Below are 19637 nucleotides of genomic sequence, written 5' to 3' on the forward strand. Positions count from 1 at the left end.
GGTTGAGACAAGTCTGTTAGAAGGATGGACTGAATACTGACACATCCAAAAAAATTCACAATATCAGTGTAACGGATCACAAGTCTTCAAGGCCTGGAGTCTCTCACATTCCTTGATCTGAATGCACCTATTGGCCTGAAAACAAAATCTAAAAAAAAGACACCTCATAAGCAGCGGTAAATGCACACTTTAAAACAAATCATCTCTTTCTCTCCTGAATGCTGATCCTTATCTACTGAGATCAGAAAAGTTAGTCTGAAAACAACCCTTTTCACAGTCAAGCAGTTTGCATATTAGCATTGTGTAAGCGTTTTTACACATTGAATTCTGCTGAAGCTAAAAACAGATCTCATTTTCACTTCCCCAGTGGTCAACAGGATCTACATTATTACAATTCTATTTCTCTCACAGTAAAATGCAGGCACTGTTGCGCTTGCTGCTCCACCACTTCCTAAATGGTACCATTAAGAACAGAGATGTATATTTCTTTATGCTGCCGGTTACAGAGCATTTAAAATTCAGTTATATATAGCAGAAGTATCACCAATACCTTTTCAGCTCATCCTAATTAGAAGCAAGTCTAGCCCTGGGCACAGCAAACGAAATACCTGGACTTTGGAGGATTTATAAGCCTGGCCCATCTAATCCTCCACTTCCCAAGTAATTCCAGGTAAACTCCTAGTCCACACAATGCCAAACCCTTGGCCCTCTGCAGGTGTGAGAAGGCATAGCCCTTCCTCATCACAATTTCGTTTATCTTGGTAAGGGTGCACAGAGGTGGGCAGGCCATGGCTGTGACTCATGTCTGCAACTCATCAGCCCCAAAGCACTCCGTGACACCAGCTTTTCAGACTGTGGCCACAATGCTGGGTGCTTGAGAAGATGTAGGGCAATAAACAAGGAAAGAGAGGGTGGACAAGATGTGGGGAGGAGAAGTGCAGTGCCCTGGTCCTGTCTTGGGGAACAAAGGGAAATATATTGTAAGGAGCAATTAAAGCAAAAGGTGTAGGGCAACAGGAATGGAAGAGGCTTTGGGAATGATAAAACGTGGCAAACGGACACCTGCCCGAGGTGCACATGTGCAAATGCAGCCTGGGGCCTTTGTTCCTCCAACACACAGGAGGAACCAGAGCTTCCTGTGCAGCCACAAAGCCACCAGGCTGTTGGAGTAACAGCAGTGGTGGGGCAGCTCGGGCAACTGGAGACCTGCAATGGGCAGAGACAAGCTTGTCAGGAAAGACAGGCAGGGAAGCTGAGGAGCAAGGATTGCCCGCCACACACAGGAGCAGGTCGAATGTATGGAGCCCTTCTACGGGGTAGACAGTCTGGTTGCAAATTTGCGGGTCAGGGTCGGAGGAGAGGCCAGCGACACAGATGACACAGTGGTGGGAGTGTGTTGCAAACCACCCCAAGCAGGGTAAGGGAGTTGATGAAGTCTTCATTAAGCAAATCAAGGAAGCCTCTGGCTCACAGACCCTGTTTCTTGTGTAGGACTTCATGACATCTGCCAGAAGGGCAAGACAGCAGGTACAAGCAGTCAACAAGACCCCTGGAGGGTGTCAGGGACAACTTTTTGATACAAGTACCAAATGGGCCAATGGGAGTGACACAGAGCTAGATCAGCTCTTCACTAGTAAACAGGAGCTGGTTAAGGATGTGTAATCAATGGCAGCTTTGGCTGCAGTGACCATGACGCAATGAAGTTCAAGATCTTAAAGGTGGTGAGGAAGGAGAGTGGCAGAGTAGAGACTCTGGATGTCAGGTAAGCATACTTTGGTTTATTCAGGAAAGTGGTAGGTGGCATCCCATGGGAGGCAGACCTGAAGTGACAATGTGCTCAGGAAACCTGCAGGCCTTTAAGGACAGCAGCCTCCATGCACACGAAAAGCCCATCCCAATTGTGGAGAAAACAAGTAGAGGTATCAGGAGACTGGCTAACCAGGGAAGCTACAATGCAAAAAGGCAGCATGGAGGAGTTTGAAGCAGGGACAGGCTATAAAGGAGGAATTTAGAAACGTTGCCTGCCACAAAAGCATGATGTTGGGGAAACCAAAGCTCATCTAGAATTGATGCCTGTAGGGGACATCAAAGACAACATGAAGAACTTCAAACACCCCATTAATAGTAAAATGCTGAATAAGAAATATATAGGTCTGTTGCTGAATGGGGCCGGTGATCTAGCGACAGCAGATGTGGATAAGGCTGAGGTACCCAATGCTTTCTTTGCTTCAGTCTTCACTAGCCAGGTCTCCCTCTCCTCCGTGTTTAGTGAACGAGTTCAAGGAGGAGACCTGGCAGGAGCAGGTGAGAATAAGACAGGGATTACTTGAGAGGACTTGGTCCATAAGAGTCCGTGGGACCTGATGGCCTACACCCAAGGCTGCTGAGTGAACCAGCTACCATCCTTGCAAGGCCACTTTCTATTCTCTTTGAAAGGTCATGGACATGAGGGGAGGTTCCCAATGACTGAAGAAAGGCAAATGTTGCACTGATCTGCAAATGGTGCCACAAGGACAAAAAGTCAGTCTCTCTTTGGTCCCTGGGAAAATAATGGAGCAAGTCCTCATGGAAGGCATTTCTGAGAACTTGAGGGAGAAAAGGGTGTCTGGGAAGAGTCAGCATGGGTTTATCAAGGGTAAATCATGCCTGAGCAACTTGGTTGTCTTCTTTGACAAAATGACTGGATTAGCAGACAAAAGGAGAGTAGCTATTTGCTTTTAAAAATTAGGGAATAAAATAAAATGTTAAAGTTTTAATCATAGTCCTTCACGGGGCTGAGGGAGAAATCTATGTGGTCAGTCCTTCCTTCCTGTGGAGGAAAAACCGTAGCCTAACATAAAGGAGACAGAGATTAGGAGAATCATTAGGGTTAAATACTCATACCAGAAACAAACAAACAAACAGAAGACAACACAATGCTTCCAACATTTATGTTTTATTTGCTTTTTTTTAAGACCTGAGAGGTTGTTTTTTTAAGACCTTAAAACACAACTTTGTTGTGGTTTAAGCTGAAACTCACAGAGTCATAGGCCTACTGTCACCACATATTTACAAGAGCTACTGGACATCTGCAAAGACAGAAGAAAATGCAAGGGCATGAAAAGGTGGAATGGATGAGTGAGTGCAGAGAGAGACTTGGCTTAGAAATCACTTTGGCAAGCAAAGTCCATTTGTGTCAGTGCACGAAAGGCAGGCCCAAGAACAAATGCTGAATAAGCATCTTACATATATACGGAGGAGAAGACCTCCCAAGAGAATGCCTTGACCAAGACAGCTTTAGTGCTGTGAGCACAGCAACGAAGTGCCTGAATTACCCTGGGAGCACCAAGCAAAATTTTCAACCATTAGAAACATACAATAAATTCTTCAAATACGGAGGAGTGGTGTGAGAAAACAGTTTGAATGCTGTGTGTGTAACACAGAACATCAAAAACATTGATCACTAGTAGCTTCACTGCTCTGTGTGGTTTCAGATCTGCTGCACGTTGTGCTCCCTGACACACTCTAGTTTTCCAGGACTGCAAAATGTCGATAGGGTTTACCTAGTCAATACTTTTGGAGGCCATTTTTCCAAAGCAAACAACACATTCTTTAACCACAAAATGCAAACTTTTTCTACACTAAAAGCAGAGGAATAGAAAAGCAGACAACTCAAATACATCTATGCCAGCGCCTTAGCTCGTGACAGTGCAAAATGACCTCCCCCTGAGGCTGTACCTCTCTTAGCAATTAGGCTCACAATCCATAACACCACCCACCTGAGGCAATGAAGCATAATGAGAATGAACGGTGAAAGATAATCGTGTGAAAACTGGCAAGCGAAGTCTTCAGTTCCATACCTTTGAACACTTGGAGCATTTTAGCTCCTCAAAGCCACCAGCTTTTGTGCGATGATTAAGCTGCTTACATGCATTTGAACTGTGCTTGCAAAGGACCACTCTGCTTTTGCAACGCTTCTACAACCCATTTCAAATTAGATAAAAAATACTATTTAAATTGACTATTGGTCTTCATTGATCTGTGTATCAGATTTCTCTTTTCATATTTTATACATTTATATATCTATATACAAAGAGGAAAGAAACTTATATAAAAGGAGAGGAGAAAAAAATTAACCAGTGACTCTCACTTACCCACCTGTGAAAGCCTTCTGGGTGAGCTGCAACACCCAACACAAGGTAAGAAAGTTTGGCACATGGAATGGGTTATAATCAAGCTCCATTGCCTTCTCCCCATCTACTCACTCCTTTCAGCACTGCATATTCAACTGCTTTATTTATTAACAGCTGCTTAAGACACCTCTCTGTCAGCTTTCAAACCTCTGTTTGATACTGATTCAGTGGCAGAGAAAATCCATATAATGTCACAGCAACGGGACACAAAGAACTGATCTAGTATAAAAAGCACTCTGTCGGTTCAAATTTGTCCCAGACATTTTGATGGAATAATTTTGCACTTGCAAAGCTTTACACCCGAGAGGGTATTGTCCATTCTCGCCCAGCCAGCCAAAATCATAAATCCAGCATGAACTTTGTATCGCTTGCTCTGCTAATTCAAAAGGAATGTGATCATGTGCCCAAGCCTGGCCTATCTTTTAGGTAATCAAATAGTGCACAAACCTGGCACTAAATATCATTTAAGTGCAACCAAAGAGGCAGACACTGTCAGGAGAAAAGACAGCGCTGGTGAAAAGAGTAACAACCATTAACGCCTGTGACAATTTTGATAATCAATTTCAAAATTCCATTACCATGGAAGCTTTCTTTCTCTGAAAATCATCCACAACTACTAACTTATGTGTACTGTGACCTGCAACATATAGTATGGGCAATATTAAAATTAGAAAAGGACAGATATGCCGGATTAGGCAGCCCATTCACTTGCATATTGCTCACTGTGGGAATTATAACAACTACAGGGCACCATCATACTATCTTTCCTCCACAATAGTTTTTAAAATGAAATGATACTGCTCCTGTGAGTATTTGTACAACCTTTCAAAAATGTAGCAGAACCGCTCCTTCACTGATAGCTTTAGGTTCACAAATAGGACATAGTTTAACTCAATGCACACACAAACAGGTCTCTCCCTCCAATGAAGCTCTATGGAGATATCTAGAGAAGAGTTCTTTCATAGTACCGGCTCTACATAAAAAATAAAAAAATTAAAAAAAAAAAACAAAAAAACAGGAAAACCAAAAGTACCTCAAACCCACAAACCAAGAAGCACATCCATCAAAACTTGGTATTCCTTTCAGTGCACTAGGTGGTGTTTAACCTGGCATCACACCAGCAAAAACAAAAATAAGATCCTGAAAACCAGCAGAATCAGAGCAAATACCTACCTCTGCTGCACTCTTAACCAATGTCATTAGTAAAAAAAAGTTTTTGCTCTATTTCTGTTGAAGATACATACAAAAAAAATAGCGCTAAATAAGAGAGGAACCTTATCTGCAAGTCATTTATTTTAACTCTCTAAAGAGAAGGTGTGTTACGTGATCTCAATGTTGCAAACATTTTGGGACATAATATTTTCATAAAAGCCATTCGAAACCTCATATGACAGAGAGGGTAAAGAAACGGGTTCAAAGATGAATTGATCCACAAAAGCCAAAAAGTTATTTCATACCAGGAGTTATGGATGCACTTTCCTTTGCAGGCCCCACGAATAATCATTAGTAAAGTGTACGGGGCCCAGCAAATGGCAAACACACATACAATTATGGCAAGTGACCTTGCAATTTTCTTGTCCTGCTGCAGTTTTGACCCGGTCCTTGAACGGAAAGAAACAGAGAAGTCCCTTTTGAGAGCGGTGGGACTCATTTGTGGTGGAGGTGGGCAGTTAGCCATGACTGCTGGTCTCCACGACCTTGTTAATGATGAAACACTGTCCTCTGCTTCCGACGGAGTTGATGATGTTCCTGGCCTTGGCAAGAAGCAAAATCTCCAGGACAGGCTGTCACTCTTTGGAGGCTCACAGTCCTGTGTGCTGCCAAGCCGCTGGCGCCTCTGGATGTTGTGGAAGATGTGCACGTTGAAGTAGGTCACTGAGAGCAGCGGCACAAAGAACTCCAGGGTGGATGCACAAAGGAGGAAGTACCAGTTGTGGAAGAACTCAGCGTAGCACTGATCTGCCGGTACCACGCTGTGTCCAGCCACATGCTCCCAAAAGATGATTGCCGGGCAGTAGAGGAGGAAGGCAAAGACCCAGATGGCCACCATCTTGATGACAGGGTTGGACGTTATTCCCTGCTGGGCTCTGTAAGACACCTGTGAAGGAAAAGGAGATGTCATTTATTCAGATAAAATTTTGTAACAATTATGTCAAAAAACCCATGAGCAAGCAAGTCAAATATAACATTTCTTCTGTAATTCCCCAGACACCTAGCATATCTTCACTTATATAAGGTCCTGAAAAACTCTCTTAGACTTGCTCATAAAATACTGTAGCTCTGTGATTTATTTTAATACTTGGGATTGGAGAGGAGCTGAAATTACGATGGCTAAACCACCATTTGGCTTCCAGGTGTGAAAGGACATGGCTTGTTTTCATCACCACCACAGTACGGTAGCAGTAAGGAATCAGTTTATGATTCATGAAATGCCCAGGCTCAGAGGAGAGTGAAAGCAGCTGTGGGACTTCCTTCGGGCACAGGCAGAAGCAGAAGTCTTCTGAATTGGACAGATTGCCATGTGCGACTGCGAATGCTAGACAATGTAATTTTTAATACTGTTTCCCTCTTGCTGTAGCAGAAAAATCTGTGCCACACATATGCTTTAACATCCCTTACTCTATTGAAACATTCTGTTTTAACACTCACTTTACCTTGTAAAGAGCTCATTGCATTACTGCAAATCTTGATGGGTTTATGTCTACCCAGACGGCGTTAATTTATTTTATTCTCTAGCCCTAAATATCTACCTTTGAGAAAAATATAAGAATTAAAATCATGTCATCCAAAGTTAGAAGAGTTAAAACTGCCCTTGTAATAGCCCAGTTATTACGTACAATACATACTTCTAGTTCTTGGTCCCCTGCGTCTTTGGGAGTACAAGATGATCAATTAATAAGAAGCTGGACAATTTTATTTCCACCATACTGTTCAACATTTGTCATCTCAGGCTTTACTCAAGACCCAGAACTACTACCTTCCTCATCAGCTTCCTATCCTGTTCATTAGCATAGCACCTGCATGCTACACAAACATTAATGAATGGTATCTTCGCAGCATATGACAGGATGGGCATTGTCCCTACTTTACCGGTGAGTAACAGAGCAGCAGTGCGGTGTTACACATGTTATTTTAGATTCTCTATTTTAAACATCTGCAGCCTGAAGATTCAGACTCCTCTACATCTTAAAGTAGATCAGGTCCTTAGGGATATCTGGTCTTCCTGGGATCCTCAAGGCTGGTGCACAGAGATGTTTGCTCCTGTGACCTGGATAACTTTGAGGTGCTGTGGGGATTAGAAATATCATCAACTGGGGAGTCATCTCAATGGAGAGTCCAGAGGAGGGCCACAAAGATGATCAGAGGGCTGGAGCCTCTCTCCTATGAGGACAGGCTGAGAGAGTTGGGGTTGTTCAGCCTGGAGAAGAGAAGGCTCCAGGGAGACCTTAGACCCCCTTCCAGTACCTAAAGGGGGCCTACAGGAAAGATGGGTGGGGACTCTTGATCAGGGAGTGGAGCAATAGGTCAAGGGGTAATGATTTTAAACTGAAAGAGGGGAGATTTAGATGAGATATTAGGAAGAAATCCTTTCCTGTGAGGGTGGTGAGGCACTGGAACAGGTTGCCCAGAGAAGTTGTGGCTGCCCCATCCCTGGTGGTGTTCGAGGTCAGGCTGGATGGGGCTTTGAGCAGCCTGGTCTAGTGGGAGGTGTCCCTGCCCATGGCAGGGGGCTTGGAACTAGATGATCTTTAAGGTCCCTTCCAACTCAAACTGTTCTATGATTCTATGACACTGGCTCCGAGCACACCTCCAGTTCTGCAATAATGAATTTGCAGTCCTTTGCAATACCACAAGTACCTCAATTTAGTAGGCAGAAAACAGGAAGCTCAGCACAGCTTCACTAAAAGTTAAATCTGAGATGACTTGCCCCTGGCCACAAGCTAAGTTTGCAGCAGAGGCAGAAGTGGATCCCAAGTCCATGAGGAAGCATGACATCTTTTCTTGGGATAACAGCCCTAATGTTACACCCTCCTGGACTCACTCCATCCTAATTACCTAAAGAAGAAAAACAGAATGTGATCAAGTAAACGAAGACCATCAACAGTGCGTAAGAACACGCAGCTCAGTTGGGTTGCAGGGGCCTTTTTAATTTATATTTCTCACATTCTGAGCTCTGCAACTTCATTAATATTTTTCAATATTACAATGTCTTAAATACAGGGATTTTCATACTTTATTGTTCAGCTTTAGAAAAAAAAAAAGGCAGAAACAACCAATCCTAAAACCACAACACTGGGGAAGAAGAGAAAGAGATTAGGCATTGTATCAGCCCTTCCCAAATGAGAGTCTCCCAATCTAATGCAGCCCATGTCACTCGAGCTAGCAGACTCATCAAATGCAAAGGATGTTGATCATCCAGAGGGGTCCAGAGGAGGGCCACGAAGATGATCAAAGGGCTGGAGCACCTCTCCTATGAAGACGGGCTGAGAGAGTTGGGGTTGTTCAGCCTGGAGAAGAGAAGGCCCCGGGGAGACCTTATAGCAGGCTTCCAGTACCTAAAGGGGGCCTACAGGAAAGCTGGGGAGGGGCTGTTTGCAAGGGCATGTAGCGATAGGACGAGGGGCAATGGTTTTAAACTAGAGCAGGGTAGGTTTAGATTACACATTAGGAAGAAGTTCTTTACAATGAGGGTGGTGAGACACTGGAACAGGTTGCCCAGAGAGGTGGTGGAGGCCCCATCCCTGGAGACATTCAAGGCCAGGCTTGATGAGGCCCTGAGCAATCTCATCTGTCCCTGCTTACTGCAGGGGGGTTGGAATAGATGACCTTTAGAGGTCCCTTCCAACCCAACACATTCTATGATTCTATGATCTTCCATCTGGACTAAACACCAGGTAGAGCTTAGAAATGGTGAATGATAATATTTACCACTGGATTCCTCAGGTACCTTCTGAAGGAGAAGAACGATAATATTCAAGAAACACCTCTTACCTCTCCACATATTGTGATTCCTTCCTCTTTTTGCTTCAAGGGATTAGTTTTCACCCAACTGCTTGTTGGAAGCACATGTCAATCACCCCCTGTGGTAACACAGATCCTCATCTGATCTTCAGTCAGTCCTTCCCACATCTCCATACCTTCCTCTCATTTTAAAATTTATCCCAAGCCTAAGCACATCCTTGACTCAACCTAGTTTTCATTACCACTCTTCTAATGACCAAAGCCCAAGCTCTCCACGCTCCTGCTGCCCCTTTCCTATCTTGACCTTCCCACCTGCTCTGTAGTGTAACTAAATGGTTTCTAATCCAGGCGGCAGGAGGGAAGCACTGAAATCATAGGCAAGGCATTGTCCTATCTCTAAATCCCAATGTAACATTGAAGCACTAACATTTCTCCGGATAAAAATGGTACAATAATGAAGGACTGTTTAGATTCTAGTGTTAATCATGAACACTCTGAGTTTTATAGAAATCTTGATATATATAAAGAAATAATTAGAAATGTTCTTCTTACAGCTTTAGTAACTGACAGGAAACGGTCGTAGCTGATAAGGGCGATGCTAAACACTGAAGCTGTGCACACGAGATAGTCCATAACTAGCCAGAGCTTGCACAGGCCTCTTCCGAAGTGCCACATCCCTGTCAGGGCGTAAGGGATGTACAAAGGCATACAGAACGCACCTATGGAAACAAACCAAACGCACATGTCAATCAGCACTGCAGGCAGCGCCCGTGGAAGCATAGAAACACTTCTGCGGCATCTGATAAAAGCACGACACTGACTGGAATTGCCACATGGAAGGCTTTGTATTCTCATGCAACCAATGAGCACTTTATTACAAACTAGGCACCAGTAACATAATTAACACCTTTCCGAAAGGTGTATCGTGTTGGTCATGTATCATTATAACTTCTGTTTATATCACCTGCTAAAGGAAGGAGCGGCCAACTTTTTTACCTACTGAAGTAAACACTATTAACTACTGAAATTAAAACAAACAAGCAAAAAACATCTTTCCCCCCCAGTGTAATTTACTAACTGTTTTCTACAATAAATTATCTAATTGCCATGCTCCTATCCTCTTAGAGGCAAAAGCGTCCAAAAGTGCTCCAGAAGTAACTTTTGTAGAACTACATTATGAATTTCAGACTAATCTTTAAAACTATATGATCAAACTGGCGAAAGCTGCACAGTTAATTAAGCACACCATTGTGGTTTAACCCAGCAGGCAGCCAAACACCACACAGCCGTTCGCTCACTCCCCACCCCCAGTGGGAGGGGGGAGAGAATCGGAAAAAAAGAAGTAAAATTTATGGGTTGAGATAAAGATGGTTTAATAGCAGGGAAAAGAAAGAGATAATAATAATAACGATGATGATGATAAAAGAATATACAAAACAAGTGATGCACAATGTAATCGCTCACCACCCACCAACCGATGCCCAGTCAGCTCCCCAGCAGCCGTCCCCGGACAGCTTTCCCACTTGTTTATATACTGAGTGTGACATCATGTGGTATGGAATATCCCTTTGGTCAGTTGGGGTCAGCTGTCCCGACTGTGTCCCCTCCCAACTTCTTGTGTACCCCCAGTCTTCTTACTGGCAAGGCAGTACGAGAAGCTGAAAAGTCCTTGACTTAGTGTAAACACTGCTTAGCAATAACTAAAACATCAGCATGCTATCAACATTATTCTTATCCGATGTCCAAAACATAGCACTATACCAGCTACTAGGAAGAAAATTAACTCTATCCCAGCCGAAACCAGGACAGTACACCCAGACTAACATTTCTTTTCATCGTAATTCTTGATCAAAACCACTTTTCAGTGATGAGCTGACAGTGTTATCTATGGGAACACACTAAACGGTGGGAACGTACATGAGTGACCCACACCCATGGCTATCTCAATTTGGGCTGTTAAATCCAAATGTGAAAGTGCCAATAATGAATTTCTAGGTGACCACACTACTCACACAGTCACAAAGCAGCCTTGTGAGGCTGAAGAGCTGACGGTGCAGTTTGCTGTGTCGCAGAAATGCAGTGAACAGCATCAGTGCTGCAGTGAAATGGAATCACTGCACCTACAGAGCAACTAACACTTGCTCTTTTGAGCAAAACATTGTATTATAGATTTTAACATTCACCAGGGCTGGGGGGGAGGGGGTATTATTTCAAATTTAAATTTACTTCATAATGATGCGTGCTCCTGTAACAGGTACTGAAGAGTATCTTAAGAGTTTCCATTTCACTAAAAAATCTTACAACTTCTGTTATTCTCCCTCTACTAAGAATCAAGACATCTCTACTCAAATCCAGCTATAGGTCCAGAAGCACAGAGATAAAGCAAAAGTTGTTGAAGGTCAAAATAAGATAGATTAAATATATTAAAAGAATAAGCAGAGGGCTCTGCAAGCAGTGTGTGCTTTTAGCAATTAGGATCAAGCAGAAATTAAGGATGATTTAGGTATACCCTGAATCTAAATTATGTAGCTACAGAAATACAAATCAAATTGACTCTAAAGTATGCAAAGCTTTTAACCAAATTTAGAATGAAAAAAACAGACATTCAGGGTAACATAAGATCATAACATTTATGGAAGTTCGGTAAAGCCAAGTAAGATTTACTTCCTTGTTTGACAGGGGACATTATTTACTTCGTACTTCTCAGCTAGATGCTGGTATTTGTTCAATATGGTGCTAGATGGTGAGCCAGATGACAGAACACCACTCTGTCCACTGGTTTTCTGTTCACTGCTGGTTTTTTCCTGTGTACTGTAGCCAGACAGCAGGCAGCCAGAGCTCTGCAGCACAATAAGGCAGTTATGAGCTGAAGAAGACATGAAGTGTATGGGGGAAAGGATCAAAACGTTACAGAAGGGAACCTGGACATCACCAAGATCAGACTATCAGAAACTGTGCCCCTAACAGAACTTATGACACTGGCAATAAATTTTAAGAAGATGTTCTTCTGTTCTTTCAGTATCCTTTTTAAGTGTGTAGGCAGAAAAGTACAATAAAAAGAGTTTTAAAAGATTTTGTTGTGATGTGACAAGACAGTATATAGATTTCATGAAATAGCCACACCCGTTTAAAACCACCTTTCTGCATAATCAATAATTTAACACTTCACAGAATACTGCAATACATCAATCTCCCATGGCACATTACACTAGCATTGTAATTGTACTTTTTCTCAGTATAAGTTTCAAAATAAAATGTGTCTCTATGTATAAATATGTATGTATAGCATCAAACTTCTTAGAAACTTTGATTTATTATTTTTATTTACCTATATAAACACATATTCCTAAGGTACAACTCTAGGTAGAGGATGTACAGCAAAATGTTTAAAAATACTATTCATCACTATTTTAGTTGCAAACATCAGGTGATTATCTGTATTGTGTGACAGTAGATTGAAAAAGAAGATAACAACTGTGCATGCAAGATCTGCCAGATAACATATGCTCTATTTGATTTGACTATCTAGACTTTAGTCAAGAGTCTTCACAAACAACTCCTATTCTTTGTTATTCCACACAGATTCACACACGCTAGTATTTTTATGGCCATAACATTAAACATTAGCTGTTAACCTGGCAAAGGATCCACTTCTTATGATAATGTATTTCAGAAAAACAGTAGGCTGCTAGGACACAATGCAGTTTCCACCATTCCTTACCCTTCCCCTAGAGACACAGCTGGGAAATAGTTCCCTCAGAAGAAACCACCCACCAACAGAAAGCCCCCTCGCTTCTCCTAAGATTCCTAGGAAACAAACAGTACACGCCTCCACGGCTGCGACTTACCCACTGCAAAGTCAGAAATGGCGAGATTGAGAAAGTAATAGTTACTCCGATGCCTGAGGTTTCTGTCCATGATGAAAGCAAGGATCACCAAGGCGTTCCCGAGCATGGTGACCAGAGCTAGCAACACCATGAGGAAGGCCAGCAGCACCAACACGCCCAGTGAAAACCCGGAGCTCGGTGACTGTGTGGAGAAAGTCTCATTAAATGCTCCAGCCACATGCGGAGTTTCGGCAGTGCTGTTGTCCATGTCGCTTATCCAGGTCAGTTCAGTCTGGGAAAAAAATCGCATCTGGCAGAGTTATCCAAAAGGTTGAGATTCATAAGGATTATAAACAGGATGGGCCAAAAATCCAATAAACAAAAATTAAAAGATTCTGATGCTAGATAGTTTTCCTAAGATTTTGTAGTTTTAATAAATACCAATGCATCTGAAACCATGTTTATCTCTATAATATACCAGTAAGAAATACGTAGTTTTTTCAAGCTCTTATTTTAAAATGCAAGTTGTTCTTTATGCAACCTGATGCTTATCTGTGGAGGTCGGGAGGGCTGATTTGAGAATTATCTCTTGCTTTCCTCCCTCCCTCGTTCCCTCCCTTGCAGAAGCGCTATGCTTGTTAGCATTACGGACATCATCTTTTTCTGGAAGTTGTTCCTTAATCTTGGGTACCAATCCTTATGAGAATTTAAACTACTTTGTAATTTCATCCCTGTTTATCTAGCATTATTGTCAATTCAGCAAGTCTGTGGTCCTTCTCTATTGCATTATACCTTTTTGTTGACCAAAGGCATGGTCAGCTTTGTTGTTGCTGTTGCTGTTCCTCTTTCTGTGAATCCTGAAAGGGCTGAAAACGGACATGCTGTAAATAAGCATATACACAATTTCTTACCAGAGCAGTTAACCAGTAAAGGTCCAACCCTCAGAGATCAGGGTTGCAAAATTTCCACTGAAATCAGTTTCAAAACTATTAGCGGGAGCCCCAGTGACACAGCATCAGCTGCTGCCAACCCAGAACCAAGGAACAAAATTACTGACTCCCTGAACATGAATGAGAGCTTGGCAATTAGCTTTAATAGGACTAGGCTTTTCTTTCCACACTGGTGGGAGAAATCGTTGTGTCTTCCACAAGCGCTTATATTTTGTATGAGTAATGAAGCCACTTGCAGAGAGCTGTGAGTATTCCGCAGTTGTAAAAATTCAATCATTTTTATTATGGATTTTAAAAACACTTTGGTGTCTAATTTTAGATACTTAAATTTGAAAAATGTTGGCTGTCATGTCTATGCTTCTGTTGTGGGAACAAATTCATTAGCATTTGCCAAGTGCTTTTACTAAATGTTTGAATGGCAGCAGTACAAAAAATGCAAAACTTTATCATCCATACAAATATCTTCACAGCATGCCTGTCCATTACTGCTTTAAGCTTTATTTCATTTCCAGGTAATACTGGAAATGTTGAAAACACACTTTGGCAACCACTACTAAGTAATACCAATAGCCTTTCTTCTCCTAGCAATACTGAAGCTCATCTACATAAGTTTTCAAGGTCCACTATCATGTGGTTGAAAAGACAAAAAATATGGTGAACAAATGTGAGGTCAAATTAAGGGTTTGGCCAAGTCTGTATCCCGTTTCAGCTGCCTGTAGCCTAAAGAAGAGAGTAAGAACATGGCAAAATATACTGCCGGTGTGTTCCCCGTGCCTCCAGTGATTTGTGCCTCAAGGTGCAAATATGATACTAGAAGTGACACTCGATCATTTTATTTTCATTTCGCCTTCTAAACAGTCACATTCTTACGCCAAGAATTTCTGCTTCTGCATTTTACTGGTAATAAAAGACATCACAGGACTCCTGTAGCTTCTAAGGAGGGTAACAGTCCTTCTGTGATTGCTTCCCTGCATTCAAATCCACACAACAGCAGGAAAATTGCCGTGGATACTGCCAAATCACAGATCCTACATAAACTGTTACCATGTCCCCATTATAGTTTTTCTTTCCTCATACCTAATGCAACCAGTCCTTTTTGACTGGTCTCGCCTTATCACAGGAGCAACAGCTCGTTCCTGTGCGTTCGAAGCGACAATCCCTTGCTAAGAAGCACTGAACGCAGGGCACCTCATATGCACACAAACCTTCAGAGGTGCGTGCTCAGAAACTGCACTGAGACACATAACCTAGAGGAAGGCACATAAAAGATTGTCTTCTAGTAGCCATGGGGGTGCCTGCCCTCAGTCAGGACAGGGTCCTGGAACAGGTTTTCCCATAGCCAGTAACGCTCCCCCTTTTTCAACCGCAGAAGACAAGAGAAGAACCAAGTTCTTAAGCATTCTTTACTACTGGAAACTTTTGGATATGCTTTGATTCCTAACTTGGCCCTCAATGGCCAGAAATGAGCTGGCAGGCTTTCTACAGACTGGTGTCTATGATGAATCAATGCAGAGCCACCAGTCTCAGAAGAAAAGAATTAGTTACAATCTCCTGAAAACTCCACGAGGACCAAAAGGCTGAAAAAATCTTATTAAAGCAGAAAAATCATAGATCAAAACTGTGTTCTGAAATAATATCTTTTTGGTAAAAAACACACAAGCCGTGAGGCTGAAAGCCACTGTTTGTAACAATTGCAGTTAAAACTGGATCCCCTTAATAGCAAAGCCCTTACTGAAGTATTACGCGTTTTTTTTCCTCCAGTGAGAATCTATGCTAAAATAATTAAAGCTACAGTGGCAGTTAAGTTACTAAACCACGACACTGATGTAATTTGCAACTACTGTGCCTCAGAATGGTGCAATCACAGCTCTTTGCAAAAGTAAGCGTAATGTTTTTGGACTCTTTTCTTCTTGCCCAAGCTGCTTTACAAAGTATATACAGAAAGGTTCTCATTGTACCTTAACCCAAAATCATCAGTGCTGAGGAACTGTATCAGAAGAGTATTAGAAGTATTTAATAAGGAGGCTGCCCACACAATGGCTTCCCAGATACAACAATTACATCCTCACTTTTGTAGCATGCAACAAATTATCGTAGTTTTAGTACACCTGTATGTAACAGCTGTGCTAAATGTTTAGATTCTTCTAAGAAATACTGTATCACTTTGAATTGCCTGCTTTTCTTTGACATTTTATTTAGTGATACAAGAATTAAGACATTAGCTTAAGTGTAATAAAGTTCAGCAGTCCTAGAGTCCCCTGGGAACCTGGAAATTCTCAGCTCCACTTCTGGTCCACGTGGACCCGCCTTGTAACTTTTCAGTCTGTTACTTGATCTCTTTGCTGTAGTTTCCTCACCCCCTAAGAGGAAGGTAATGCTTAGCAAGCTTCTCAAAATCCGAGGGAAATTCTGCATTAACTAATAAAGTATGTCAGTGGAAGAGAATGAAAGATACACTCTCCAAAGTAACTTTAGTCTCTTAGTTAAGATAACTCAGTTGGGAAGCAAGGAAGTTAGATTTCAGAGCCTCCAAAATCAAGCTGAAGACGGGATTCATCCTAGCTGAGCACTCTACCCGTATACTCTTCAGTCTCAAGAGGAGAGTCATCAGCTTCACTGTTTTTCATGAGAAACAGCTGACTTTACCAAACGGCTTCAATCCTAGGGTGCTTTCTAGGAGTATACAGCTACCTAATTCCTTTCCATCTCCCTCCCTCAGCATTTCTTCTCGGAGCTAACTTAGATCTAACTTGGTTTCTCAAAGTCTTCAGATATCTAATTCTCCCACACCACGTGCGTGTGCAGCGGGGCACCTAAAATCACACTCACGTGCCTTGTGAACGTACCTCTGGCATCACTGACCTATTTTGCACAAGTCACGATGCCACGTAACTAGTCTGTTCGCATCCAGGAGATAATCTACACCAGTCAGCACTTTGGTTTTTGTTTTTTTTTTTTTTTTTTAAAAACTTGAGCAGTATAAGTGTAGGTTAATAGAAGATACACAACATAAGCTTTATGTGTGTGGCTATAACTACGATTAAACCAGTCTAGAGAACATGTCTAGCTAGGAAAATATCTGAAGTAGATAATAAACTGCTGATTTTCTACTGGGGTCAGGGCAGCATATGAACTGCTTGATCATAATCTTATAAAACGATACGGAATTTTTATTCAAATAGACACGCTAGACAATAACTGCATAGCACAGATTAATACACCAAAAGGATCCATAAGCAAATGTTACAGTTTTATCTTCCCTTCCTTCTTCCCCAGGCATTAAACAAGAATGGACACTGAACAGTAAAAGCACCACCCCAAATTACCTGCTTATTAAAGTGTTCACATTTTGCAATATTGAGAAATTACAAACTGTACAGAATTGCTATGTTGCAATTAAAGAGACAATTATCTTCACTTTTAAAAGTTAAGGGCAGTAGATTTTAAAAACAAGTGTCCTTTCCATATTTCGGCATGGAAGACTTCCAGATATGGTAGGAAATTTAGAGGAAATGTTCTGCCTAACCACCACTTCTTGAAGAGAAACTCGTAAGAATGACAGGAGTTCTTTTCCACTGCTCAATTGTCTTGAATTCATTAAGGTTCTTCTATCTGAAGTCTCTGTTTTACAGAGAAACCACCTGGCAGTTCTTTAGAAAGTACTTTGATAACAAAATATCCCGACCAGAGACCAGATATAAACTGCAGCTGTTGGTCCAGTCACTTAAATTTGAGCAACAAAGAAAAATAAATCACTCTGATACTACCTTGTAGGAGACTGGGGTCCTGAAGTGGCTAATCTGGTTTCAGCCGTACTCCTGATTCATTTCCAGAAGAGTATAGTGAAAACAGTATAAAAAAGAGGCAAGACAGAACAGTGTGGCAACAAAGATTAAATAGAAGTCACAATCCACCTTTTTCTGCTAGTGTTTGATTCTTCACGGACATATTTTTATGACAGGCAACTGTACTTTAGGTATGGATTACTGATATTATATTTTTCTTCTTTTTTTTTTCCCAGATAATTAAATTTATAATTCTTCCACAAGTAGGGGATATGTATACAGCCCATATAGTCTTAAACAAATTTTCAACTGCTGCTTCAGTTTAGCATTATATGTTCCATCAGGACATTATTTTTAAAGTTAAAGCTGTTGCAAGCCATTTTTTTAATCTCTTTCCCTTGCTGGATCCCACTTGCTAGTTCACATACACAGAATTTATTTCATGCAATCTGATTTCTCATCAGGTCACATCATCAAGCTCTGGACTGAAGAACACCGGTGCCCCGTTCTGATTTAGTTGATTTTTCAATACATTCCTCTGGATCCTTATTTACAAATCTTCAACTTGCAGGACAATATTAACTCATCAGAGTTTACATAGATAATCAAGATTATTACATTGTTCAGCACTAGGAGTTTAGAATATCAGTATTTATAACAACGCACTTAACAGGAGTATGAAGTTTGTGTCCCCAGCTTACTCAAAAGCAAAGGCTGACCTCATCCTTGTTACCTGGTAGGGGAGGAAGCCATGCTAAATCTACAGCAGATCTCCTGTCAGCACACTTCAGATAACAGACTGCAAAAATTCATTCCTTTCCCACCATCGGGGGCATTTTTGCTGATTCTGCTGAACTTCCTTTCACCACAGAAACCTGCAAAAAAATGGTGACACATACCTAACAGAAAGGGCAAACCTTTCTCTTCTCTGCATAGACACATACTGAAGGCTACAACTTCTCTCTTATCTGTAAACCTTACCCCAAAATAAAAAAATGATTACTTATGTCAGCAACATAAAAACTAAATGGTTGTTAGTTATGAAAATGACAGGGTTGTTACGATTACAAGTCATTGTCTATTTTGTTCTCGTCATATTTTTTAATTAATTAAGGAATACCAATCTAACATTACTATAGTTCAGAGGCAAAAGATACCAGTGCTTCCAGTCCATTCAAGGGCAATACGCTGGCTTCAGAATAACATACTTCACAAGTACGTACTTCAGCATTCTCAAACTAACCTGCAACTCCCACAAATATTATGAAGTGTAATTTCACTTTTTTCCTTTCCTTTTTTTTTTTTTTAAAGATATCTGCATATTTTTTTTGAGCAACAGCTTACGGCCCCAGAGCACAAGTGACTTACGAAGCAAGCCAGCTGCTTGTAAGAGCAGGCTGACGTGTTTTCCTTCTCAGATTCTGGGGAACCTCTGTTCTCCACTAAGTAAGAGAAACAAAATGTTTTATAGCTCAGTTTCTAAAGAAGTTACATTCTTGATTTCTTTGTTAACAAGGCAAATGCATTCTAGGCAATGATGAAAGTTTGCAGATCAAAATATATTCCATGTGTCTGCTGCTGCCCTGCTTTACACGGGCACTATATTATTTGTGTCCCTTGGTTACCAGTGCCAGTGTGAAAACACTCTTGACACATCTCAAGGACTTCAACTGCCATATCAGTGTTAAATTTTTGACCCTGACATGTAGCAACCACTGCTGCTCTAACATTTTCTGCATTACAAAGCAGAAACAAGTGTACTCAAATAAGTGATAGCATGTAGCATCCTTGAAGCACAGCTAATAATCAAAGAGCAAGAACCACAGGTTCTTTGGGCCATGATCTACGCTGAGGCACCGCTCTCAAAGGAAAGGACAAAATCCTGCATTGCAAAACTCTTCTGGAAAGCCACATGAAAACTTGTTCTTGCAATAAAGGAAG

The 19637-nt window shown here is 41.5% G+C and overlaps 1 protein-coding gene across 4 annotated transcripts; it reads right to left on the reverse strand.

Annotated features, from left to right (window-relative positions):
• Nucleotides 1-35: 35 nt before the first annotated feature.
• Nucleotides 36-17716, reverse strand: LOC128905079 (histamine H3 receptor-like). Of its 4 annotated transcripts, XM_054190556.1 has the most exons (5): nt 13754-16824; nt 12983-13253; nt 9687-9853; nt 5735-6270; nt 36-148 (listed from the first exon to the last, which is right to left on the reverse strand). In XM_054190556.1, exons 1-5 carry the CDS (start codon nt 13772-13774, stop codon nt 64-66), a joined length of 1080 nt encoding a protein of 359 aa, XP_054046531.1. In that variant the 5' UTR covers nt 13775-16824; the 3' UTR covers nt 36-63. The 4 variants fall into 4 exon arrangements, with proteins under 4 accessions (XP_054046531.1, XP_054046530.1, XP_054046528.1 ...); XM_054190555.1 differs by lacking the exons at nt 36-148; nt 13754-16824 and adding an exon at nt 17679-17716 and having other exon boundaries at nt 1221-6270; XM_054190553.1 differs by lacking the exon at nt 36-148 and having other exon boundaries at nt 1221-6270.
• Between the last annotated feature and the right edge of the window lie 1921 nt (nt 17717-19637).

This window comes from Rissa tridactyla, chromosome 2 (genome assembly GCF_028500815.1).
Source record: "Rissa tridactyla isolate bRisTri1 chromosome 2, bRisTri1.patW.cur.20221130, whole genome shotgun sequence".
In the NCBI taxonomy this organism is placed as follows: Eukaryota; Metazoa; Chordata; class Aves; order Charadriiformes; family Laridae; genus Rissa; species Rissa tridactyla.

What these genes read in the sequence shown, in the direction of transcription:
- LOC128905079 (XM_054190553.1), bottom strand. Translation starts at nt 13,774, where the DNA reads ATGCCTTTGGTCAACAAAAAG. An exon ending in CATTTCTGACTTTGCAGTGG is followed by an intron (nt 9,854 to 12,982) that starts GTAAGTCGCAGC and finishes TTGTTTCCATAG; the next exon opens with GTGCGTTCTGTATGCCTTTG. An exon ending in TCCTGTCAGTTACTAAAGCT is followed by an intron (nt 6,271 to 9,686) that starts GTAAGAAGAACA and finishes TTTCCTTCACAG; the next exon opens with GTGTCTTACAGAGCCCAGCA.